Below are 26863 nucleotides of genomic sequence, written 5' to 3'. Positions count from 1 at the left end.
GAAGTCAATTCTTTCACAAAATTAACTTTTTTTACAAAGTTTATTTGAATATTAAATAAATTCAACTAGTTCAGAATATGAAATCGTTGATAAAACCAGTGGGTGGTCCTTGGAAAATCGGACACCTCACGTTAGTATAATTAAAGATTTTCTTCATCCTAGTAAACAAATAATACAAGTAATTGTAAATTATAAAAAAAAATATTAAAATACACGTTGCTTTTTTTTATTACAAGAAACCAAGCAAATAGGCTAGCACTAGAAGAAGCTTCTTATTTTAAGGGTACTTTTTTACAACTCTTTCGTACTAAAAGTTTCTAAAGAGATTCTTAAGTTTCAGATTATCAAAAGAGAAAAAAAAAAAAAATGCAATTTGAAAACACGTTAACAAGTAAGATAAAATGTTTTACAGTTTCTCAACTACAATTATTTGAATTTCATCAACATCATTCCATGTAATACAATCCTCAGATTTGTCTCTGAGCAGAGCATAAATTAGGAAATATTCATCGAACTCTTAATAAAATAAGTTTCTTATCGAAATGTAACTTAGTACAAATAGTTTTTTAAGATTTCGGGGCTTCTTATAAACTAGTTTCTTATAAAAAAAATTAAAAAACGTGTAGTTACACGTTGTGATGATTTTCCTTTACGAATTAAACACAGAAATATATATGCTTGTAAAAACCAGCCACTTCGTTGTTTAACGTGAAATTTTGTAACGGAAAAAAAATGTAGTTTTTATTAAGGGTCTGCGTATCGTTTTATTTCCGTACGGTTATCATGCCGATACAATAGCGGGAAAAAAAATTGTCACCGGAATAACTACGACAAAAAATCGGTTAAAAATTTTTTTCAGTACTGTATTTGGTTAAATTCTCGGTATATACCGGAACTCTTGTCAATCTAAAAAATATAAATTATAAATAATCAAATTAAAAAAAAAAAATCTATAAATTAGATCTATTTAAAAAACATTTGGAAGAAGTCTGGGATGAATACGGGGAAAAGAAAAAAGCAGCCAAAAAATTTTTATTTTTTTTTTATTTTACCCATTTGGTTCCCGTGTAGATCCCGCGGCCAATCCCGTACGGTTCCCGTTTGATATCCCAGATAATTCCCGTTACTACTAGACAATGCCGATTCTGGCGCATTAACATTTTTTTATATGCATTGACAGTGGCGCATTGACATTTTTTTATATGCATTGACATTTTTTCTATATGCATTGACATTTTTCAAGACGCAATATCGATTCTGACGCATTGCCAGTTTTCAAGACATAGTTAATGAATTCAAGATGTTATCTCATTGTTAATATCATGCCAGAACCTGCAAAGAAGTCTTTTTTCGTAATTTATTCCATAATGTTAAAGAGTTTATCATAGTCCATAAATGTAAAGCATGGTTTTCGTTTGTAGTGTCCGAGAGCTAGCGTGTGAATTCTGTCTTGTAAGATGTGTCTTTTATCATCGTTAGCGCTGAGTGCGACTTTGTTGATTTCTTCGGTGTAAATGTTATGCTGATGTGATCGGATAACGTTCATGGTTGCAAGCTTTTTTGTCTTATTCATTAAGCAGTCGTAATAGTCTTGATGAGTGATGTGTTTATCAACAACTTTCTTTTTAACCCCTTTACATTTTTTGTGTTCATCTTTAGCGATCTTGTAAGAGTAGAGTTTGGGTCGAAGTCCAACAAACTCTTTAATTAGTTTACCAGCAGCCTCATCTTTGAACTTGCCTATAACTTTTTTATTTTTAAACCCAATGATAAATCTAAAGTTTTGAACAGCAGGATGATCTTTCGCGAATTCGCTTGTGTCAAATTTAGCTTCAACATCGTCAGCAATGTCTTTGAAAAAATCATCCGTTTCGATTTCGTAAAAGAGTGAGTCAGTATCGGTCATGAGTAATTTCGCGCGATCTCCGTATTTAGGTTTGATATAGTCGTAATGATGTTCAAACATGAGAATTTTGCTTATGTCTAGAACACACAGTCCCAAGTAAACAGGTTTGTTGTAAAAGAGTTTTGTTCTTTTCATGTGAACTGCAGTAAGGTTTTCATCAAAAATTGTATTTCTATCATAATTAGGCTTTCTTGTTAATTTTAAGACTTCTTTTCTTGTGGTAACCAGTTTAATATCAACATGCTTTCGAATATTCTCCATGGTTTTTCCAAAGACAGAGTTATTCATGAGCTTAAAAAATTCTTTTTCAAACTCGTTTTTAGCTTCTGCTCTTAATGCAGTGTTGAGGTCAATGTATTGTTTCATGAAAGGTTCTTCTTCAAAGGTAATACCTCGATGAATTTTGGTAACGATCAATCCAAGTCGTTCATAGAGTTTTAGGTTTTCATGATAAATGACGTATTTTTCCTTGTTGTTTAAATTGGGAACAAGCTTTTCTACTTTTCCAATGGTTAGTCTTTCAGGAGCTAAAGGATAGTCGTTGTGTAAATCGTGAAGGCTTTTGGGATAGGTTAAATCGACTTCGAGAATACAAGACATGGATTTCCAATTAGCGAGTTCATCATCAGTCATCCATCTGAATCCTCTAACAGGAAGAGGCTTGCTCATAGCCCATCCATAAAGATTATTGGCGTCTAAATATTGAAGGAATTTCGAAGGTTTTGAAGGATCATAATCACTCATGTATTTGTTGTTAGCAGTTCCATGACGTTTGCTGATCATGCAAATTCCACCACGTATCCCTTTTTCTATCACATTAAGCATATCAGCATCAGTCAGAAGCTCTAACTGAATTCCAGTTAGTTTTAACATAGCATCCCAACCCAAACCGGGTGAGGTGTAATACCAAGCAGGGTCAAGCTTGTAATAGTTGCAACACACGTCTCTGAAATTTTCAAAGATATCGGCAAGTATCAACACGTCGGACATGTTGTACAGTTCTTGGTAATCTTTAAATGTTTCACATCCAAATACATTCCAAACGTTTTGAGCATGTGCATAGTCTTCACAGCTTATTCCCTCATCATTCAGTTTTGAATGGAATGCTTCAATAGGAGGTAATTGCGTTTCGGAGAACTTTTCAATCGAGTCCACCCAGTCATAAGGGTAAATACCTTTTTTTCTTAATAAATCAAACTTTTCTCCAGAGTAATATTGAGCAACGTTTTTGCATTGGTCGTTGTTTAGATTTTTAGCTAAAGCGTCCAAACTGTGGGACATGAATCTGATGCTGTCGATGAACCTCAATTCTTTCCATACTTCACAAAGTTTACCTTTCTTATTAGTAAATTCTCTCACTTTGATTTGTTTAGAGAAGCTGATGTATTTCTCATCGTTGTTGGGTATACATTTTAATTTCCCTCCTAATTTCTTGATGAACAAATGACTGTCATAGCCAGACAAATTATGTAAAATGATGGGTATGAATTTTGGAAGTTTATAATTCAAGTTGCATTTGTTATGAGCAGCTCCTCGATACTTTCCAGTCAAATGACAGTGGTCTAATACTTTATCACCGTTAAGATCTTTATTGCAAATATGGCATAGAGTTGCAACCTCAAAATTCTTTTCATCCTCATCAGCCATGACTTTCTTTTTTACTATATCAATCTTGTCAAGAATCTTTATAAGATCAGCTTCAAGCATATTTATGAACTTTTGAGCTACATCATCATCATCGCTTTCTGCTGTGTACATGACTGGTTTTCCCTTGTAAAGGTTATCGTCAAAGCATTTGATATAATAGCAGAAGGAGCTTGGAACGTGCTTTTGGTATTGTTTGGTGTATGACTCTTTATTATTATATTCAGTGTTGTCCTCGATTGGTTTGATGAAACTTTCAAAGTCTGCATATACGACGTATGGAACCCTCATAGACTTGTTATAGTTTTTAAACTGAACGATCGTTCCTTCTTTAGGAAGTTCGATTCTTACTGAGGTGTTATCATAACAATAAGGTTGATGATGTTGAAGCTTTTCTTCCTGGTCATAGCCTTGCAAGCAATTTCTACAATAATACATTTTGTGCTGATGATTTGATGTTTGTGTTGACAATAACCGACTCATACTTTTAATCACGCAATAATGGTCAGTGTCTTCGTTTGAAATAAACAACAAATCAACACAGTTATTTCGATCTGTAAATTTAGATATTTTCAAAGGGTAAAGTTTTTCATTTTCATACCCAAAGACGTTCACGCTGATGTCAGGATTATTCTTTTCAAACTTGTTGATTTTATTAAGCTTGACAGGAAACTCCATTCCATCCCAATTCAGCTCTTCTGATTTTAGAACCAAGTCTTTATCAATTCTTTCGTTGTCTCTATTTTTTAAATTCAACGCTCGAGTGACTGACCATTTAAAGCATTGATTGTCCTCGTTTTCCATGTTGATGATGGCCTTTTTATCTTTCAGCTCTTTAGGCAGCTCAATATAGGAAGAACCGCTGATAGGCTCGTAATCAGTAAAGTTAATGTCCATTCTTAAAATCTTAGATATAGTGCAATTAGATCCTAAAGCATTGTATTTGACACTATTTTCCAAGACTTTTCCTTCCATTTCACCCATTAACTCTCTTACATCTGTAGTTGCTAGAATAATCTCTGATCTTGATGAAAAGTTTGCTTCCCGAGTTACTTCTTCACCAGTCATCATGCTTACAGATTTCATTTCACAGATTAAAATAATTCTTACCTTTGTATTTCTTTCTCCTTCCATGGTTTGAATGGCAGATTCTCTTACCAAATTAAAAAAGGATGCAATGTCTTGGTATCGAGAAGAAGGTCTATAAGAAAATTGTCTCACAGAACTCTCCGCTGAATGTTCAGTCATTTTAAACTTTACTTTAATTGGTTTTGGTACAGGTTGTTTATACTCTGTTCTTAATACAAGTGATTTGATAGACTTTATTTTTTTATCGATTTGTTCTGCTGATTCGCTTACCTTCTTCTTGACTACTTCAGGAACGTAGGGTTCTACCCATTCTTTAATATCATTAAACTTAGTTTTAACATAAGACGTCACACTTTTTGTAACTCTCGTCAGAGTTGAAAATAAACCAGGTCTCTGTGGAATGACTGGTCTAGGTGTCATGACAGGTGATGAATCTGAAACAGGCTCATCAAGAATCTGTTTTTGCAAATGAATTGGTTTCGGAGCAATAGGAGGTTTTACAACAGGTCTTGGTGGGATGATCGCTGGTTTTGGAGCGATGACTGGTTTTATCACTGCGGAAGGAACAATCCTTACTTTTGTCGGCTTTATTGAAACTTTTACAGCTGGTTTAACAAACCTCACCACGGTAGCATTAACAGGCAACGGTCTTGCCTCAGTCGTTCGTCTACGAAAAAAAGCAGGAGCAGAGACAACTCTAGGAGGATGCAAAGCCGTTATAAGCTCCCCCTTTCTCATTTTAGAGTATCCTTTTATTTTTTGCCCTTTAGCAATTTCTTTTAATTCTTTCACCGTTTTGTTTTCCATTTTATTAATATAAGTTTTTTTTATTTATATCATTTTTCGATTTTTAAATTCAATATAAAGAATTTAAAAACTTCTTACTCCAGAAATCTCATACTTGTATCCATCTACTACTTTTCCATTTCTACTTTCAAAGTAATTCCATCCATGACCCGTCTTTTTCAGCGACTCGTAAGCAGACTTGTATTCTACCACCTCACCAGTATCAACATTAGTTATTTTTACATTTAAAGGATTATTTCTAATTAAACCAAGTCTTGCATATTTAGGATCAAGAGGCTTCTTTTCTTTTTTCTCATATTTTCTAGGTCTCCCCACAGGTCTCACCTCTTTCGAGTTTTCTAAAAATGCATCTTTACTAATCAAGTTGTTTTCAACCGCAAGCATCATGAGAGATATTTTATTGTCAGACGTTTTGGAAACACCATTTTCTTTTAACAAATTTTTCAAAAACTTTCTTGTATATATCATCTTTTTTATTTTACAAAGATTTTTTTAAATCAAATTCGATTTTTTTTCATTTCTAACATCTGAAGAATTTTCATGGATACAAAGTATTTTAAAGTTTTCATACACAATGTCTTTGGAAGCAAGTGAATGATTTAAAATTGCGCTTTTTAGATTTCCAGAAATCTTTTTTTTCTCCTCGAAATCACAATCCAAACCAAGCACATACTTGTCAATCATTCTTAGCTTTTCTTCTTTAGACAAGCCTTTCCAAGTACTGAGATGCTCTTTGATTTTCTTTTCCATTCGTGAATATTCCGTCTCGTCATTCCACATTAGTTGGTAAAGCTCGTCTCTCTCTTCATCACTGTACTCTTTTGGAATATTAAAATTTCCGTTTTCAGTGACGTAAACAGATTTGTCAAACACACCCGTTTTTCCAAAAGCAAGAAGCTCAAGATGCCTTTTTTTATTTGTGTCAGTCTCTTTGACGCTGCATTCTAGAAAAAACGGAAAAAACTGTTTCATTTTATTCTTCTTTTTAAAGATTCTTAACTTTTTTTCGGTCTACCCACAGGTCGATCTTCCTTCACGTCTTTAATCAATATGCTTTTATCAATCAAGTCGTTTTCAATCGCAAGCATCATGAGCGACATTTTATTGTTTGATGTTTTGGAAACACCATTTTCTTTCAGTAATTTTTTAAAATCCTTTTTCGTATATCTCATTTTTTATTTAAAAAATATTATTTTGAAAACATTTCAATAAACAATATTCATTCTGCTTCCATCCGATTTAAGTCTAAGCAATTTATCGGAAATGATGACAGCAAAGGCTTGAGTGTTTGCAGGAACGTTTGCATTGAATGTAGCTTTTATTTGCACATCTATCACTGAAGTTTTTAACCTCTCGGCTTGCTTGCTTACATCAAAAACAAAAAGAGGGCAAATGTATCTATAATTTAAGGCAGATATATTAGGTTGAGTTATAATATCGTTTGTTCCATAAAGTCTATTGTCAAACTTAGATGCATCTCTGTAAGCTCTTGAGTATTTGTTGTTATTAAAGTCTAAATTGTAATCAACAGCAGGATACCTTTCACTGTTTAAGGTGACATACATGTTTTTCAAATCGCAGTGATCAAAGACTGAAGGATTTAATTCTTGACTTCCAGATTTATTGGTTTGGAATCCAACAATGACATACCTAGGTCTTTCACTAGCAGATCTTGCGCTTAACCTCCAACTAAAGTTGTTGGATACAGGAACAGCTATGGTATCACATTGTCTAGACCTGAACGAAAATGGAACATCTACTTTTGATTCAATGATTTTGTAAAGATTGTTACTACTCGCGACAGAGGGTGTGACATGAGGCATAAACAAAGACAATTTAGTCAGATCCACTTTTCCTGCAGCTGTTGCGGCTGTTCTAAAAATAGCATCACTATCGCTCTTTCTCACAAGAGCAAGTGTATGCTTAAATCCATAGAGCACTTTATCGTAATCATCGCAAAATCCAAAAATGTGCTTTAAAGGAATGCAGAACGAAAACGTTCCTTTTTCTTCACTTTTTGTAATGATGTACTCTTGTCTTTGCTTAAATCCAGTGTTGCCGACAAGATCTGCTAAAGCTGTTACGTCTCTTTGCCACAGCTGATTCATTCCTTCAGACAATTTAAACTCTACTGGGTATTTAAGGTATCCAATCATGGTGGTAGCCTGTCCAGGTTCGTAAATGGTCTCCACCTCTTGATTCGACAACTGATAAGAAATCTGACTGAACATGTGCATGATACCGTTGTTAACAAGAGCACCGACGTCTGCATCAGCGTAGGAAGTTCCATCCGCTTTTAAAAGCCTTCCTTCAACCAAAAGGTAAGCCTCAGATGGAAGCGTGAACAAATCTTGCTGCTCAATATTGATTCTTATTTCTCCATCCACGTTTAGATTCTTATTCACTGGTTCGTATTCATGAAACTCGAATCTCTCAATTTCTTCATCAACAATAATCTCTTCTGTAAAATTTAAAACATCGGAATTTGCCATTTTTATGCATCAAAGAAAAAAATTTTAACTCATGCCATCAAAAGTCCATTTCCCTTTTTTAGATCCTTTGCTTTTGAAAGTTTTACCAGGTCTTGTATTCTTATCACATTATTCTTCGACAATCCCATTCCATACATGGAATGTTCATCTGTAACTGGTGCTGTTGCTGCTGCTGCTCTATTAACGATGCTTGAAATAATTTCTTTGCTTTTACGGTTGAGATCATTCTTTGCAGCTTCAGATCCATGAAAAATCTGAGATTTTTTAGGAGTTCCAGTCTTGGCATACAATTTCTCAATAGTCTTTTTACCTTTATCAATAGCCACATCTCTAGCAGTGGAAATGGCTGTTGAAGCTAACTCTTTTCCTGCAGATTTAGTAGCCATGATTGCTTCTCTTCCCAGTTCGGTTTTTGCAATTTTATTAGCCAAAGTAGATGCTGCTCTTGAAGCGCTTGAAGATGCTGCTCTTCTTAAGAAATTCTTAAGCGTGTCAATTATCCCACTTCCGCCCACAATATGCCTCTTAACATATCTATTTCTATAAACGATCATTTTTTATTTCCAAAGATTTTTTTTATTTCATATCGATATACGCGATCATAGCCTTGTACTCGTCTTTATTAATCCTATTCTGTCTCAACAGCTCATCGCATATGCTCACAGCCTCGTTTCTTGAAGCCGTGTTTCCAGCATGCCATGCAGCTATGCTCAATTCAAGCTTTTCCACAAGAGCGTTTGGATCGCTTGGAAGTATAATCACTCCATAACCTTTTTTTTCTTTAAGTCTGCTTTCAATAGGTATGATGAATTGATTGTATTTCTCAACCTCTGCTGCTTTAGGCTTGTTCTTTCTTGCATCTGGCTTTACGGCTTCGCTATCTATCAATATTTTCGAGTAATTAGCCACATCTTCATCCGTCACGTTGAAATTCTTTGAAATGTTTGGATTGGTCATCAACTCACAAAGACCTTCTGTTCCTTCATACCTTTCGCCACCGACAATCATATCATTTCCTTCAAACATCACTCCCATTTTTCCAATCTTATATCGACCATCGTTTTTACTCAATTCAGACTTGTTATTAAAACTTTTAAATTTAGCTCTTATATCCATATCAATCAAACTTCTCAAAAACACACCGCTTTTAGGAAGAATAGACGACTCTTCCATTCTTGATGATTCTAAAAAAGATTCATTCCTAGGTGTGTCTTGATCAGTCTTGAGCTCAGGCTTGATGTTATCGATCATCTTTTTATTGCTTTCAATCAGAGGCTTGTAAAGCTTGCTCAAATCAGTCTGAAGATTAGCATCATAAATATTTTCATTCAAACTATCTTGATAGATTCTTTTTCTTCTTTCAACAAATTCTCTCACCATTTCATCCCTCTTGTTAGGATCTGTTATTTTAAAAAAGGACATTTTTTAAAACACAAGAAAAAACTTAAACGCAGACTTATCTGTGTTTTTAAATTCGCTTGCGAATCCATGGAAATCTACGATTTCTTAGATCCTTTGGATCCATGGATATCTACGATTTCTTAAACATATTATTGAACGCTTTTATCGCGTCTTCTCTTCCTTTTTGGATCAACGACTCTTTAGCTATCTCGTCAATGTTGATTTTTGTTTTAGTTCTTATTTCTTTCATCAGACTCTTAAACTTTTGAAGCTCGTCTAAAATCAATTCATACTCTGAATCGCTCACAACGTTGTCTACTAAAGCCTTTGAAATGTGGCTGTTGATGGTGTTCAATTTCGACTCGGCCAACACTTTGATCTTTTCATGCTTCTCCGCTTTCAATGCTAGTTTTTTGTTAACTTGTCCTCCTACAATGGATAAAAACCCCATTCCAATAGCCACACCTTCACATGCAATCGCAACAGGGGCAGCAGCGATGGTGCTCAAAGTTCCAATTCCAACAACTCCAAGTGCAACACCACCTGCTTGCAACGTAGTGTCTACAAAAGAAATGATTCTGAAAGCACGATGGTACTTTTTGCTCATATGCACTCTCTTTTTCCTCTCGTTGTCCATCTCTTTATGAATCTCGCTTATTTTCTGAAGACGGTAACTATGTCCTTCATCTGCAGGAGCTGTTGGAAGAACTGGATAAAGTTTAGATTTAGCATCGTAATTGTATTCCATTTTTATTAAACGAAAAAAAATATTTTTTTTCACTCATTTATGAAAATGACAAAGCCTAAACTTTCCCCTTTTTTAATAATAACATTTGACTTGCTGTTATTGTAAATTTCCATGATCACATTATCCACCGACTCTGATAGTATCATGCTGTGATTGAAATATTCCAATTTTGATTTTAGGCTTTCCCTCAAATTCACTAAAGCTAATCCGCTTTTAAGTTTTATTCCAAACATAAAAGTTAATTTCTGATGACTTAGATGAATTAGTTCAATGTCTTTTTGAGCAAATATTTCATATCTCGTTCCTACTTTTGAGGGAGGATGCTTCAAATACTTATCGAAAAAAAGATATGATTTATTACACGCCTTTCGATCGTAATGAAAAAATTTTTTATGCACATGATTTTCCATTTTTTATTATTGCAAAAAAATTATTTTTTTAGATCCATGGAAATCTACGATTTTTAATACACCATTTTATTCCTCACATGTAAAGAATAAAATGACTTTGTTCTATTTAAAGGAATTTATTTTCTAATGTAACTTCAGCTACATATGGTTTTTTTATAATAACTTTAACTTTAATTTTTTTACAATATTTAGTGGGTTCTGTTACTATTATTTCATAGGTAGGTCTTTCAATTCTTAGATGTTGTTCTTGGTCTCTTTCTAGTCGTTTATTAAATAAATTTATTAGCTCGTCCATCTTCGATTCATCGTAATCTATATCTTCAGGATCTATATCTTCAGGGTCTATATCTTCAGGATCTATATCTTTAGGGTTTTTATTTTTAGGACTTTTGTATTTAGGAACAATATCTTCAGGATCTATATCTTCATGGTCTGAATCTTCAAAGTTTCCATATTGCGATAAAATAAGATCATCTATAATACTCATTGCTATTTTTTATATTGTAAGAAATTTATTTAACTCAAAATTCAAAATTTTAATTCTTCAAAAAGAATTAAAAAAAATGTTTAAGCAGCAGAAGCACACACTCTATATTTATCATTATGAAGACCTTCACACAATGCTTCAATCTTTAATCTATTTCTTTTCTCCTCCTCTTCATTAATGTATTCTACGCTTTCATCATCTTCGCTTTCTTCTTCGCTTTCATCATCTTCGCTTTCTTCTTCGCTTTCATCATCTTCGCTTTCATAACGATTATTTCTATAATAGCTATATCTATACTCATTTAAATCTTCATACATTTCAAGTATATCATCAGTTAATTCACCTAATCTTTGTAATTCTAACACATCTTTTTCAAGACTATCCAGATCTTCACAAGTTACGTTTTCATCCATAGCATTCATTCGCTGTATTATCGCACGCTGTCTGTAATTCATTTTTATATAATAAGAAATTTATTTAAGTCATTTTCAAAATTTTTTTTCATCTGTATTATTTTTTAGATCCTTCAGATCCATGGAATTTCACTTGTGAAATTTTATGCGTAGTAATACACTTGTCCGAGAAGAAGGTAAAAGCTTCCAGATTGACCGACTTGCGCATCACCAGAGTTAAGCGTGACAACGAGTCTTCTACCAGCTGCGACAGTAGGCATAGAATCTGCTTCTCCGAAATTTCTGTAAAAAGAAATGGTGGTGGTGGAACCGATGGATGAAGTGGATTGATACAACAGCCCCGTCGATTTGTTGTTGAATGAAGTCACATTTGATCCGTTCCATGAGGATAAGTAAAAATCTTCCAATCCAGAAGAGGAAAAGAAGCATGTGCTGTCACCGTCATATCCTGGAAAATACGTGTAATTGTTGGTGTTGTACGGCGTCCAAGGAGTGAGAACAGTGCCGTTACCTGGAGGTAAATTCCCATCGTACATTCGGACTCTAGATTCCCACCAGTTTCCAGAAGCGCCGATGATGTGCATCCTGATGTATTTCAACGAGACGCCATTTCCTTTTCCGTTGGTGTTCATCAAAACGTATTCGCTGCCGTAAGTGGTATTCAAATATCGAAACGTTCTGCAGTACAGCTTGTAAAGAGGGATGGTTGCAGGAATGGAAGCAAGTGTGGAAATGAACGGCTGAATCCAATACGTGATGGTTGTGGCATTTCTGTTGACGAGTTGAATGGAGACGTCGTTTCTGAAAGGCATGTCCAACGTGAAATATCCTCCCAAGGAAGTGGTGTTAAACATGTTGCATCCCTGCAAAGAGTTGGCGTAAAAAGCTCCTCCTAAAGGAGAAAAAAGCAAATCAGTGGCGAGACCTGTTTGATCCACTCCAACTCCTTCTGTTGTTTCTGCATAATTCCCTACATTGATTTCTCCATCTGTAAAGATTCGAATGAAAACTTGACCTGGAATATTCGTGCCAGAGGTGCTGTATAAAGCCAGCCACAATCTTCTCAGCACTCCAGATTTTCCAGAAAACGCAAACACAGGAGAAGTCGTTAACGCGGCTACCGTCTGAGACTTAAACCCTAAACTGGTAAAACTGGATCCTGGAACAACACTGGTCAGACTTGATTTTTGCAACAACAAGTCAACATAATTTTTTGTCGATCCATCTTGCGCGTTGGTTGGATCAGTCACGTTGATCAATTTGTGAGAGTTCAAATCCAAATCTGCTACACCTACAGTCATTCCACCTGACGCATGCGTGTCTACGTAATTTTTTGTAGCTGAATCTGAGGCTGATGTAGGTTCAGACAAATTAGTCAATTTGTGAGAAGTCATGTTGATGTCTGCGTAAGAAATATTATTGTAAGAGACTTTGGTGTCTACATACCCTTTTGTCGCTGCGTCTTTTAAATTGGTAGGATCGCTCACATTAATCACTTTGTGTGAATTCATGTCGATGATTCCAGTGATCGTGCTGGATCCGTCAGTTTTAACACACAGACTCGAGCTGACGTCGACGTAATTTTTTGTAGCAGCGTCATGCAAATTAGTGGGTTCGTTCAAATTGATCGCCTTGTGAAAATTTAAATCCAAATCTGCAATTCCTACTACAGTACCAGTACCACCTGTCACATGCGTGTCCACATAATTTTTGGTAGCTGCATCGTGTGCGTTGGTAGGTTCACCCAAGTTGATGATTTTATGAGAGTTGTAATCTAAATCTGCAGTGATGGTGCTGTTTCCATCTGTTCTTACATAAAGATCACCTGTTATAGCTATTGTTGAAAAAGGATCATAAAAATACCTTCCCAATTCAGTTCTTCCAAATTTGTCAATCATTTTATATAGACACAACTTTTTTTTCACCAAAGTGTGTTAACAACACTTTGAAAGTCACCCCCTTCCTGTAATTTTTTCAAGACGTAAAGACACAAGTGACCGCAATAAGAAGTGTTACCAAACTGAACTCTTTCACTGTTGTAAAAGACAGGGCTTTTCAAATAGTCAACGAGCTCGACGAGAGGTGGCTGAGCGTAAGAGTCAAAGCTGAATTTTTTATCACCGTCTTTGAACCAACACACCCAATGAAACCCATCTGTGCTCGAATCTCCCGTGTTGACAATTCCACATTCTTTTTTTCTTGGCTTTTTTGGCAATTCATCCCTCACAAAAACACCTCTAAAGTTTTTAATTTTGAGCTTTTTCACAGCATCTATTAATTGAAAGTTGGTCAGAGGTTTGTTCGGTAGTACAATTCCTTCAACGTTGATCATTTTTTAAAATTCAGAAAAATTTTAAAAAATCGTATATTTTTAATGGATTCACAAGTGATTTACATTTCATCATTTTCTTCTATTTCATCTTCTTTCACATCTAAATTCAAGTCTTCACACATCATGATGCTATTAGAAAAAGTTGCATTTTTTACGATGACGGCTTCAACCAGTTTAACTTGAATAGACACAATCGAAGGACCAATATACACCCCATCAATTCTAAATCCTCCAATAGCATAACATCTTTGATTGATAAAATCATGTCCAGAGCATTTGACCAAATTTTTATTACAACGTTCTCCTTTGACTCCATTTTTTATATCAAGATCTGTTTTCTTTCTATGAAATACAGAAGTAATGAGTATTTCGTCTTTCTCATTTTTAGATCCTTCAGATCCATGAAAATTCTTCGAATTTTTAGTAAACATCTTTGCATAAAAGACTGGTGCTGATTCAGGATGCTCAGGTTTATATTTTAAAATACTCAATTCGTTTGAATTAATTTGCTTTTTTCTTCCTCCCTTTTTAAGTTTGGCTGACAATTTATCTACTTCACCTCTAATGAACAGAGTAATCTTTTCCATTGTGTTAATAAACTTTTCTTCTTGTTCTGTCTTTCCTTTTTTAGCATCAAAGCAAACGAAGGGTATGGAATAACCAGTCAATTTTTGTGTTGCTGGTTCTTTATTCTCACATACACCATACGAAAATAATATAGGTGATCGTAATACAAGAGGTCCATCTCCAGTTGGATAAGAATATTTTACAGGCACTTTTTGATATACGACTGGTTTGGTTGCTGTGTAAATTTCTCCAACTGATAATTTGCTCTCATCAAAATTTTCAATTGTAATAAAATTCATTTCTTTTCTATATACAAGATTTTTATTTAACTCAAAATCAAAAAAAATTTTTTTCACTGTATTATTTTTTAGATCTTTTAGATTTTTGTAAATTCTTTTTAACACCTAATCCGAATTTAGCTTTTGCTTTGATGATGGGTTCGATGATTTTTCGTTCGCTTATTTCTCTCTGAGTAGGATTTTGTATAGAGTTCATTTCTTCAAGCATCATTTGATCTGCTAAATTTCTGTTTTGCTTGTCGTTAAAATACTTGTAAGCTAAATCATGGTGATATGCAGCATTGTCCACTCTATCCACCGGTTTACTCCACTCTTGATACATGTCCGTGGAAGTAAGCCTTTTGTCTAAATTGGTACCAGGTCCTGCAAAGTTCATACCTGGAACGTGCATTTCTCCTGGAAACTTTGCCCATGGAAGCTTTATTTTTTTCGAAAAATTGTTGATCGATTCCACCAAGTCTCCTCCGCTAAGCGCATTCGCAGAAACAAACTTGCATTTAGTCGTTCCGCAGATGACGCAAGTTCCTTTAAGCATATTTCTATTGCTTTTGCTTATAGCATGGTGCAAGTTGCTCGTTTCTGTTATTCTTTTACATTTGACGCAATACATTTTTTATATTCAACATAATAAAAAATGGAAGTGATTGATTTGTCATGGAATGTAAATAAAAGCAAAAGAAAAAACAACAAACTTTTGCCTAAAAGTATACGCGGAATCATTATTGGAAAATCAGGTTGTGGCAAAACGACGCTGCTACTCAATTTACTTTTAAGACCTGGGTGGTTAGACTATAACCATTTGCAAGTCTTTGGAAAATCCCTTTTTCAACCAGAATATAAAATATTAAAAAACTCGTTCGAGAAGAAATTACCGAAAGAGGTTATTCTTGATTTGTTTAACATTCAAAGCAAAATTGAACAATTAAACGTAAGTCCTGAATGTGTCATTGATGAAATTTCAAAAAAATGGAATAACACAGAGGATATGGAATGCCAATTCTTTGAAACTGCAGACGATGTACCTAATCCTGAAGATCTTGATTCATCTAAAAACAATTTAATGATCTTTGACGATTTGCAATTAACTAAACAAAACAAGTGTGAAAAATACTATATCCGAGGAAGACATTCTAACGTTGACTACTTTTACCTCGCTCAAAATTATTTTATGCTGCCTAGACAAACCATCCGAGAAAACGCCAATTTTATCTGCCTGTTTCCTCAAGACTCGAAAAACATTAACCACATTTACCAAGACCACGTTTCAAGCGATATGAAAATAGAAGAGTTTAAAAAGTTTTGTAAATATTGCTGGTCTCAACCTCACGGATTTGCAGTCATTGATTTATCCTCGAAAAAGGACTGTGGAAAATATCGAAGCGGATTTGACAATTTTTATTTCCCCAACTCTATATAAAAAGATGAGCGGATTTTATCTCCTTGCAAAAGCAAAAAAAGAAACTCCAACCGTAAGAAACAGCGTTATCCAAACTGAGTTTGATAACCCTATTGAATTCGAACCTAATAAAAAGTATGAAATGGCTCTTGTTGGCTTTGACACTGTTCACAGCTATACCAACATCAATTCGACAAATAATGTTTTCAGATACAGTCCCAACGCCGGTTCAAACAGCTACACCATTCTCATCGAAGAAGGAGCGTATGAAATTAGCGAGATTAATGATTATCTTCAGAATGAAATGAAAAAACAAGTTGGAAACTTATATAGAACGGATGGTGTTGTTATCGGTGCAAACCTAACCACTTTAAGAACTACTCTGAAATTTGGAAAACCTGGATCTACAACAAAATATTGGGTGGATTTCAACGTGAATAACAGTTTAGCCACTGTTCTCGGATTTAATAAAGAAGAATATACTTATGTAGAGAAAAAGGATGATCCAGCAAATTCAGATAAAGTAACAAGTTATATTGACTATTACGAGTCTGAATCACTTTCGAGAATAGACGATATAGCCATCATCAGAATCACAAACGATGTTATCGGATCCTCTTATGATAACGGAAAAAGAACATCTGACATTTACTCTTTTCATCCTGACACTCCTCCAGGCTACAAAATTAGCGAAAAACCTTTCCACTTGATATACTTGCCTATCATAGTTGGTAGAATTTCAAGAATGGAAACAAGAATTGTAGATCAAAACGGTAACTTGATCGACTTTAGAGGTGAAGACATTATCCTCAGATTTCACGTTAGAGAAAGAATAACCTCTGTGCTTCAAGATCTTTTTACGAGCAGCGCTGTTCAACGATAATTTTTTTCTTTTATTTAAAAAATGAGTTACCAAAAAGTAAAATTAAACATTTCACAAAGTCAATCTGACAAAATAAAAAAAGCGATTCAAGAAAAGACTGATGTCAATATAAGACTATCTCATCAAGACTTGAACGGTGAACATATTCTCGCTATCACTAATGCGCAATTGAACAAAATTACAAAAGCGTATGAAGCTGGTAAAGGGGTCACTCTTAAATTGAGCAAAAAACAATTATCATACAACTCAACCATTGAAGGCGGATTTATCGGAGCTCTTTTACCGTTACTAGGTATGATAGGTAGCACTCTTGCTACAAAGGTTGTTCCTGCTCTAGCCACTGGATTGTTAGCAGGTGTAGGCTCTTCTGCTGGTTCCGCTATGGTTGATAAAATTGCAGGAAGAGGAATCGTTTACTTGAAAAAGAATGGAAGTGGAATGAAAATGACTGCTGCAGGATCAGGAATCTTTTTAAGACCTTGGGTAAAACCTACTATTGGTGAAGGACTCTTTGTTAAAAATGGAAAAGGATATCAATCTATTGGATCTGGCTTATTGCTCGGACCTAACTCACCCTTCTCAAGCATACCATTTTTAGATTTAATCTTGTAAATTTTATATATATTACTGATATATAAAATTATTCTTTACTCGTATCTAAATTTGCTTTCATATTATTAACAATATTTTCACTATAATGACGATAAATTCTTTTTGTGGAGTAAGCATTCATTAACCCTTTAGTAGCTGTTTTTTTCATATCAATACGATTATATGTATCAATAATAGATTTTAATCTTATTAAAACTTCTTCGAATGGCATCATTTTAATCATTTCTATAAACGATATTTTAACACACTTTGGAAGCTTTCGAACGTTTTTTTCGAATTTAATATATCTACTAGATTTATCATTAGAACATTTCACTTCTTCACCACTAAGCATATTAATAAGATCAGCTTTATATATTGCATCCATTTTTTTAATTACATAAGAAATTTATTTAACTCAAAATTAAAAATTTTTTTTCATCTGTATATCTTACAAGACGGTATTCACACCCTGCTTTACATTTATGAGCTATGATAAACTCTTTCCTATAGAATAAATTATAAAAAATGAGTATTATCTTATTAAACACGAAAATTATGGAAAAGTTTGACAAGGATAACAGTGACGATATAGCGCACTTAAAATCCATATTTCTTCTTTTAGAAAACAAACACGAACTGTCAGATGAAGCTCTTAAACACCTGATGGAGACAAAAGACGAATTGGATAAACGCAAGACTGAAAAAATAACGTTTATCGCCAAGACAAACCATCTCATCCAGCGATATCAAGACATCTTGCAGACGCAGCTTTCGTTTGAAGATCGCGCTAAATTTGACGAAGAAAAAAACCAACTTCAACGTAATTATTTTACCATCGCAGAAGAAACGCTTTCTCAACGACAGTGGACCGATATTAAAATTGCCCAAAAAATAGTCTTGCATATCAAATGTAAATTTTGCATCAACGTTAAACTTATTAATCGATTCTGAAAACACAAATGTTAAATATTCTCGCATTACCAAAGAACACATTTTAATCTTTTTAAAACAACTCAACTATACGAATCAGTATGAAAATGCCAACTATATCTATTACGTGCTTGTCGGTAAGCGAGACGATATAGAATACCTCGAAGAACAGTTGATCAAAGATTTCAAGGATTTGTCTTTCTTATACGATCTGGTGTACGGAAAAGACAAACCGAAAGAATTAAAAAGAAAAAGTTTCATGAACGCCCAGTACATTTTGTTTCAACTGCTCCAAAATAGAAGTCATCCATGTCGGCTGGAAGATTTTTCAGTTTTAAAAACCATTGACAAGAAAAGATTTTACGACGACATTTGCTCCCATCTGTTTGCAAAACTCGAATGGAATTTTACCCCGACCTTTTAATTATACTTTCAGACACTACAAACGAAAACCATGCTTTACATTTATGGACTATGATAAACTCTTTAACATTATGGAATAAATTACGAAAAAAGACTTCTTTGCAGGTTCTGGCATGATATTAACAATGAGATAACATCTTGAATTCATTAACTATGTCTTGAAAACTGGCAATGCGTCAGAATCGATATTGCGTCTTGAAAAATGTCAATGCATATAGAAAAAATGTCAATGCATATAAAAAAATGTCAATGCGCCACTGTCAATGCATATAAAAAAAATGTTAATGCGCCAGAATCGGCATTGTCTAGTAGTCCCGTTTGGGTCCCGTATGGTTGTGTTTTATTATTATTATTTATTATTAGTATATTTATTTGCCGTATAATATTATTTACATTAAGATTTATAATATTATAAGGGCAGGACTTCAAGAAGATCGCAATGACCTTATCACGAAGCCCTTAACAAAAATCTATTTTCTTCTTCAATAAAAACATCTATATACTATATAAAATAAATATATAACGAGAATATATAATCACTAATATCATAAATATCATAAATATATCATATATCATAATATATCATAAAGTTATATCATAAATATATCATAAATTTAACACTCTACATACTTTAGAAGTGAAACTCAAAATAAAACATGACAAATCAAGGTGTAGTATAGCAACTGAAAGTATTTTTTAAAAAAAAAATCAAAAAAAAGCAAGAATATTTTTCGTTGAAAAAATTATTTTTTTAATAGATTGCTTGAAAAAGGAATAGATCAGTTCAGATGAAAAAACAAAATTAGGCCATACTATTTCGTTCCATAGAAAAGGTCCACGATAAGATATACAAAATTGAGCTTGTTTATTTTTGCAAAAAGGTTTTTCTAAAATGCTATTATTACGTAGGTTATATTTATTTTGTGGTTTAATTTTGTAAAGGTTTATAAAAACATCGGGGGATATAAGTTCTTTACATTTGTACATAAAACACAAAACATTAAATACATTCAGTTGATAAACATTTAAGGTGGCCATTTCTTTAAAAAGCGGTTCAGAGTTCGAAAAACGATTTTTAAAATTTATTATGCGAGCTGCGTGTTTCTGATGCCGATAAAGAGATTTAAGTTTAGTTTTATGTGTACTTCCCCATATAATATTTGCATAATTGATATGACAATGAATAAAAGAGTAATATAATTGTGTTAATTGCTTTTTGTTTAAAATACCTCTAGATTTGTATAGAATTCCAATGTTTTTTGCAACTTTATTAGAAATATTATTGATGTGTGATTTCCAAGACAGATTTTCTTCAATAAGAACTCCTAAAAATTTTGTCACTTTTTCTCTTTTTAGGATGACATTGTCTATAAAAAGATCGTGTATAATTACAGGCAGTATTTGTTTTTTAAAGTTTGGATGGAAAAGTATCCATTTTGTTTTTTCAATATTTAAAGATAGTCTATTTTTTTTGAACCAAAATTAAATTTTTTTAAGTTCTCTGTTCATATTATTAAAAAGTATGTTTATATTTTCATGTGACTGAAACAAGTTTGTGTCGTCTGCAAAAATTATAGTTTTCAAATTGGATGCTTTGTTAAGATCATTTATATATATAATGAAAAGAATTGGTCCAAGTATGGATCCTTGTGGGACACCATATGTTATGTTCGTTAATGTTTGAGGTTGGGAATCTTTGCTAAAAACAAATTGCTTTCGGTTGGAGAGAACTTTTGAACCAACTTAGAGTTTTACCAACTATGCCATAACATTCAAGTTTTTTAAGCAAAATATTATGATCGACCGTGTCAAAAGCTTTTGACAAGTCAATGAAAACACCAAGTGTAAATTTTTGATTTTTAAAAGATTCGTTAAAACAACGTGTTAATTGAAGAATAGCATGTTCGGTTGAGTTGTTTTTTTTAAAACCGAACTGATTTTCATAAAGGAGTTTATTGGTAATTAGGCATGTGTACACTCTGTTATACATTATTCTTTCTAATACTTTTGAAAAAACTGGAATTTTTGCCAGCCTAAAATGACACGATTTTAATTAAAAGCAAAACAAAAATGAAGCATTGTCAGTTTAAATAAAACGGCTTCCGGCATTAAAAACTTTAAAAACTTGCTTCACTTTTTCTTACGGAATTTTTGTGAAGTTAAACATCTAGTAAATTTATATTATTGTATAAATATTACTACAATAATAGTTGCACTAATATGACGGTCGCCGCAGTTTCACGAATTTTGCTTCATTTTCTGTCTCCGTTTTGTTTTTCAGGATGGGAAACCGTGTAGCAAGTGACAACTTTTTCTAGGCTGACTGACAACATTAGGTAGAACTTTTAAAAATTTATTAGTACATTTTGAGATTTTTAGATTGTTCGACACGGAACTTTTGTCGTCATATGCTCTATGACCATTCAGTTCGCTCTTTTTCTGACCATGTGTCAACATGTGACACAAAGTTACAAGGACGAAAAATATTGCTCTTTGAAATCATTAAAACGTGCAAAGTGAAGAGAAACAGGTGAGTTTTTGAAGAGGACGATGTTGAAATATCGAAATAATCTTTTTTTAAATCAGCCTGCGTTCGTGTTAAAGAGAGATTCGAAATTTGAACCGTCTCTTTTGTTTTTCGAGGATGCTTTTATATAAAGTTACAGTTCAATTTAGTTTTTATTTTTAGTCAGAATAAATGTTAGCAAAGAATGATAAGTGCTACCGACTTTTCCTTTTTTATATATATTGTTGTGGTAAGTTAAATGTTTTTGTTAAGTAATTATGAATTTTTTCTTAGCTGACCACTTCTTTTTTGTCTTGACTGACGACAAAGATCCTATTGGTTAAATTTTTGGTATAGCTGATTGCGTTAACTGTCAATTAACTTTAAAAGAACATACTAAGTTTATATTTAGCTGGATTATCAAATTATAATTACTTTGAATTAAGAAACTGTTTTCCTATGATTTTCTCTTGAAAAAGCATTTAGCTCAATGGTACCTGGTGTGGCCTAATAAAGTCCTTTGCTGCAAAGTCCTAATGTAGCAAATGATAAATTTTGTATACTGCAAAATAAACATATTTGGGGAAAGTAATTTTGTTATTCTAACTAAATATCTAGATATCATTTAAAAATAATAAAATGTAAGTAGATATCTATTTTAAAATACACAAGTGTATCATTTTTTACATTAGGACTTTCTTACAGCATTGGATTTTTTTAGATCACGTCACACTAAAATTAGTTTTAAGCAATTTAAAAAAATGTTACCAAGTACTGTGGTGTGACCTAACAAAGTCCTATGCTTTAAGAAAGTTCTAATGTAAAAAATGAAAAGTTTTGTATATATGAAATAAACATGTATATAAATAAATAATATTATAAATAAACACTGAGGGAAAATAATTTTGTGAAGCTACTGTTAAAGGCATAATTTATGGACAACACGCTTCAACATGTCATCTGTATTTTTTCTGACTTATAAGTTTCTGGAAATTCACATTGGTTGGTTCACTGCAACCAATGTGAATTTCCAGAAATTTAATTAGATATCTAGTTAGTAAAGATAACTAAATTGTTTTCCGCAAATAATTTTTTATAAATACTAAATTTATCTTTTATAAATACTAAATTTATCTTTTGTTACACAAGGACTATCTTAAAGGATAGGACTTTGTTAGGTAACACCATGGTATTTAAAAGCAAATAAAAGAAATTACTTGAATAGCTTTTAGCAATTCAAGTAATTTCTTTTATTTGCTTTTAGCTGGTGAACTTTGGAAGCCAAGTTAAATTAAAAAATTTTTTCCTTTATTAGGTGGTTGGCAGTGAACCAACCAATGTGAATTTCCAGAAACTTATAAGTCAGAAAAAATACAGATGACATGTTGAAGCGTGTTGTCCATAAATTATGCCTTTAACAGTAGCTTCATATGTTTACTTTATTCCTGTTAAAGTATATTTTTTAAGTATTAAAATATTATTACAAGCGTTAATATGCTTTTTTTGAGTTACCTTATGTCTTATGGTAAGAAATGTTTTGTCATTTATTTGTTAATTTTCTATGCTTCATCTAATTTAGCTTTTTGCAATTCAAAAAAAACTTTAGCAAGTAATTAAATTTTAATAATTCAAGTAATTTTTTATTTTATTCGTTTTTAGCTGGTGAGCTTTGCAAACCAACTTCGTAAAGTTAATTTGTTTTAGTTATTTTGTTTTTTGTTGCAATAGCTACATTTTTGTCACTAATTATCTTGGTTTTCAGTCAGCTAAATTTTATATATTCTACCTATTCTGTACCGAAAATTGCAACAAATGCATAGAATTGATTAGATTTTGCTCGTAATCTTTGTGCTCAGCCGAGGAAATTAAAGACACGCTTTAATTCTTTTACTACGTCTAGCAAAATATTCAAAGAAGTAGAGGGGGGGGGGGGGGGGGAGGAGAACTTTTTATTTAAATAGGGTTTGACAAACTTTTCCTATCAAACAAAGGAAGAGAACAGGCGTGGGTCTTGCAAAGGAGATTTAGTCAAAACTTTTGGTATAATCTATCAGGTGCAAACCTTGTTTTGCTCCCTTTTGAACTTAGGTTAGAAGGGGGAGGGGGAAAAGTTTTCTTTGTTTTTTTTTTTATAGATTTTGTCTGTTTTAAAAAATTGGCTCAAAAAAAAAATGTTTTTAGAGAATTTTTTTGTTGAAGTGAAATAAAATTTAACTTTTAGTTGATTTTTCTATTCTTATTCTTACTCTAATGTTTAAATTATTCTTACTCTAATGTTTACGTTTAGGATTTAAGTTATTTGGCTGATGCTAGGGGAGATATCTCCTAAAAAATTCTAGAGGTGGCGGAGGGTGGTGAGATTATTTTTAGAGAGAGGTGCTATCTTGACATAAGATGACACACGAAAGAAGTACATATAAACTTAAATTTCATGTTTTAAGTTTTGTTTCGTCTCTAAGAACTTTTTGAATTTACATTTTTTTTTTTTGCATCTCATGCCCAATATTTTCTAAGAAAATTTTATTAATTTCTTTTGCCTAATCTAATATCCGGTAAGAGATCACTTTCTTAAAAATCTTGACGGGAGGGGGAATCATTTTTGGAGGAAGGGCGGCAAGTATTGACACAAAAGTGCACCATGATCAAGTACATATATACGATTTGAACATGAAGGTAATGAGTTCATCCGCTAAAGTTTTACTTAAAAGTCTTTTTTCGACGAGTACATGCTGTGCTACGTCATTCAAATATATTCAGAATTATTAATGGCATATAAAGAACTTATTAAAAGGCTGTTACTAGTCTGAGTCTTTTCTTTCAAACAAGACTCAGATTAGTAACTGTCTTTTAATAAAAAATGTTGGTACTTAAAACTGGTAATTGAAACAGAAATCAGACCACTAACTCTTGTTGTACATTTGATTGGAGAACCCATTGTCAAATCTTCTTCAAAGAAATGTTATTGGACCAACTGGTTTTTTTTAAAAAAGTCTCCCTACCAAATGTTATAGCGTATACTTTGGAACTTGTCAATAATAGTTGTGGAACAACTTTATGCTGTAACTTCTGTAAATTTTTCAGTTCAATTGATTAAAGAAAAAAGTTCACAGTAATCAACTGGAAATTTTCAAAAAAAAATCGTTCATAACAAACTTTTACACAAGACTGCATGCAAGAATAACTTCGTTAACGAATGGGGTAGACAGAGGGGAAAAATATGGAATAAATACAATTGTATTTATTCAATATTTTTCCCCTCTGTCTAAGGATCACGCCAAATTGCAAAAACATTGTTCTGTTTTATCAACCCTAAAATTTTTAATTGTATTATAGGTAAATCCAAATGAGTCATATCAATTAACTGTGTTTGGGTGTCATGTTGAATAATTTTGTGATAGAATTCTAAAATGTTTCTGTTAAAAATGGTTTTATTTTAAGTTGTCAAAATATTTTTTGGAAGAAGTTCTTCTGCTGCAAGTCAAAATATCCTGAATTGTGTTACTCACTCAGACAATGACCTACATCTGAACAGAAAACATTTTGATTTGAATATTTCTTCAATTCACACTGGGCACTAGACGATGTAATAACTAGATGCGACATTACACTTTTTCGACATCAACATTAAACTTTTGTTCTGCAAACTAGAGAAATTTGATAAGTGCAAATGTGTAAGAAATAAAATACATCTTTTAAAAATTAAATCCACAAAAAACAAATTAACTAAAATAAATTTTTTCTAACATTACTTTTTTTTATTGGTTCCATAAATGCAGAAAGATGTCAAATCAAATTATTTTTATTTTTGTAGCATTTTAATTCAATATTATTTTTAAAATGTAATAGTATTTTAATAGTCAACATAAATGTAAAATTAATTTAATGTCATTCCCCTGACATAGTGCATCCTTTACTATTAAGAAAAACATTTTTGAATAAAAAAAATAAAACACTGGTGTAAAAACAACACTTAAGGAGGGAAAACCTGCAACATTTTTAGTGAGCTTTAACAAAATGCGTGGATTTACTATTGGGGGTAACTGTGTGGGATTAATGTGTGGGAAAAAGCTACGAGAAAAATATTGGTAAGTTTTTTCATTTCTTTAATGAAATGATTTTAAATTAATTAGCATTTTTAACCAGCTTTGCCAGGATAGTTATCTTACTACTGATATATATTTTATCAGGAATTATGACCAAACCTGTATTTTAAATGTTTGATTTACAGAAATTTAATATCAAATTTTGATTCTTTCTGAAAAGCTCTGTTTAAAAAACACATTTTTTCCAAATTCAGGTTTGTTCATGTAAAAATTTAATCAAAAATTTTAATTTCAGAAAGAGAAACAAAATGCAGTTGTTGTGCAAAGGCTATCAAAACCAAGAATGGAAACACCGCAAGTTTTAAACAACATCTCAATGCACTACACAATGATGAATTTCCCTCTTGCTGTTGATCATTTACGTCAACCAATCTACAAAATCAATCTACAAAATCAATCTACAAAATCAATCTACAAAAGTCACTGCTTTCCATCAGCGGATTTTAAGAGTAAACTCATAGCCAAATTAGTGAGGGACCATCAAACAACTAAAGATTTTATCAAAGGCAACCCAACACAAGACCGAAGCCTATAAATTCTCCAAAAAACAAACAAACTTCTAAAATCTACTCCACCTTTTGTAACACGCAACACTAAAGATTAAATTGGCAACAACATTAATAAGTTGCCCCCCTATGGAGGTGGAATTTATCCTTGAAATGCCTGTGGCTAACAAGTTGACTGATCCATTAGCTTAAGTGGAAAGCACATGCCTGCAAGCTGCCACTTTTATAAAAATTGTATAAGGGTTTCTTGGAACACCTATATCATCTGAAAGAGCTTTGTTAAAGGCAGGTTAGAGTTACTACCAGTGAAATGTATAATTTAACTCCTGAATTGGTAAGCCAATGAGTTTTTGTCGAAGATTACTGATACAGCTTGGTTCCATTCATTGAAATGGTTCCAAGCTGTATCAATGGAGGATCTCAGTGATAGAACCAGAATCCCATAATCCTCTAGGATTAAGCACTGAGTCACTTTTTGAGCCGACAACAAATGAGGAAAGATATAAACGAAAAAGAATTTAGAAATGAAAAAAAAAATAGTCAAATCAAAGTCAACTTCATTTTGAACAACAGTGATACAGATGAGTCAGATAATAAAAAGTAATTTTTTGTGTTCTTGTGAAAAACGTTTTACATTTGTGATTTTTACTAATTATGTTTTCCTCCGTAATTGATGATAAATATCACAATGAATATGAACCACATATTGAAACATAATTTTTGTTTGCTCTTGCTATAAATGCTTTTTTATGGATGCCAAATAAATGACTTAAAAGTGTGTTTTCTTCATTTTTATAAGATAAATAGCACAATGACTTTGGCAAAAGAAATTACATAAAACACAGAAAAAAATGTATGTCTTAACTTCATGTCTGTCAAATCTTATTTAAAATGACATTCAATAAATAGAGATGTCACTCTAATGCT

The 26863-nt window shown here is 32.7% G+C and overlaps 1 protein-coding gene and 1 long non-coding RNA gene across 3 annotated transcripts; both read right to left on the bottom strand.

Moving 5' to 3' along the window:
• Positions 1–581: 581 nt before the first annotated feature.
• LOC149889457 (uncharacterized) lies at positions 582–20214 on the bottom strand. 2 transcript variants are annotated; one of them, XR_016451976.1, is made up of 2 exons: positions 19635–20214; positions 582–906 (listed from the first exon to the last, which is right to left on the bottom strand). It is a non-coding gene; the product is annotated as an uncharacterized LOC149889457 (long non-coding RNA). The 2 variants fall into 2 exon arrangements; XR_016451977.1 differs by lacking the exon at positions 19635–20214 and adding an exon at positions 1053–1261.
• Positions 6652–7683, bottom strand: LOC149889458 (uncharacterized). The gene has a single exon (XM_090083946.1). The coding sequence runs from the start codon at positions 7681–7683 to the stop codon at positions 6652–6654; it is 1032 nt and encodes a 343-aa protein (XP_089940072.1).
• Positions 20215–26863: the final 6649 nt, after the last annotated feature.

Source organism: Hydra viridissima, unplaced genomic scaffold (genome assembly GCF_058129835.1).
Source record: "Hydra viridissima isolate aposymbiotic clone 2 unplaced genomic scaffold, HvirCarnegie_v1 scaffold_4, whole genome shotgun sequence".
Lineage (NCBI taxonomy): Eukaryota > Metazoa > Cnidaria > Hydrozoa > Anthoathecata > Hydridae > Hydra > Hydra viridissima.
The sequence above is the reverse complement of the archived record's forward strand: the minus strand, read 5'-3'. Positions and strand labels throughout refer to the sequence as shown.

What these genes read in the sequence shown, in the direction of transcription:
- LOC149889458 (XM_090083946.1), bottom strand. Translation starts at nt 7,683, where the DNA reads ATGCACATGTTCAGTCAGATTTCTTATCAGTTGTCGAATCAAGAGGTG.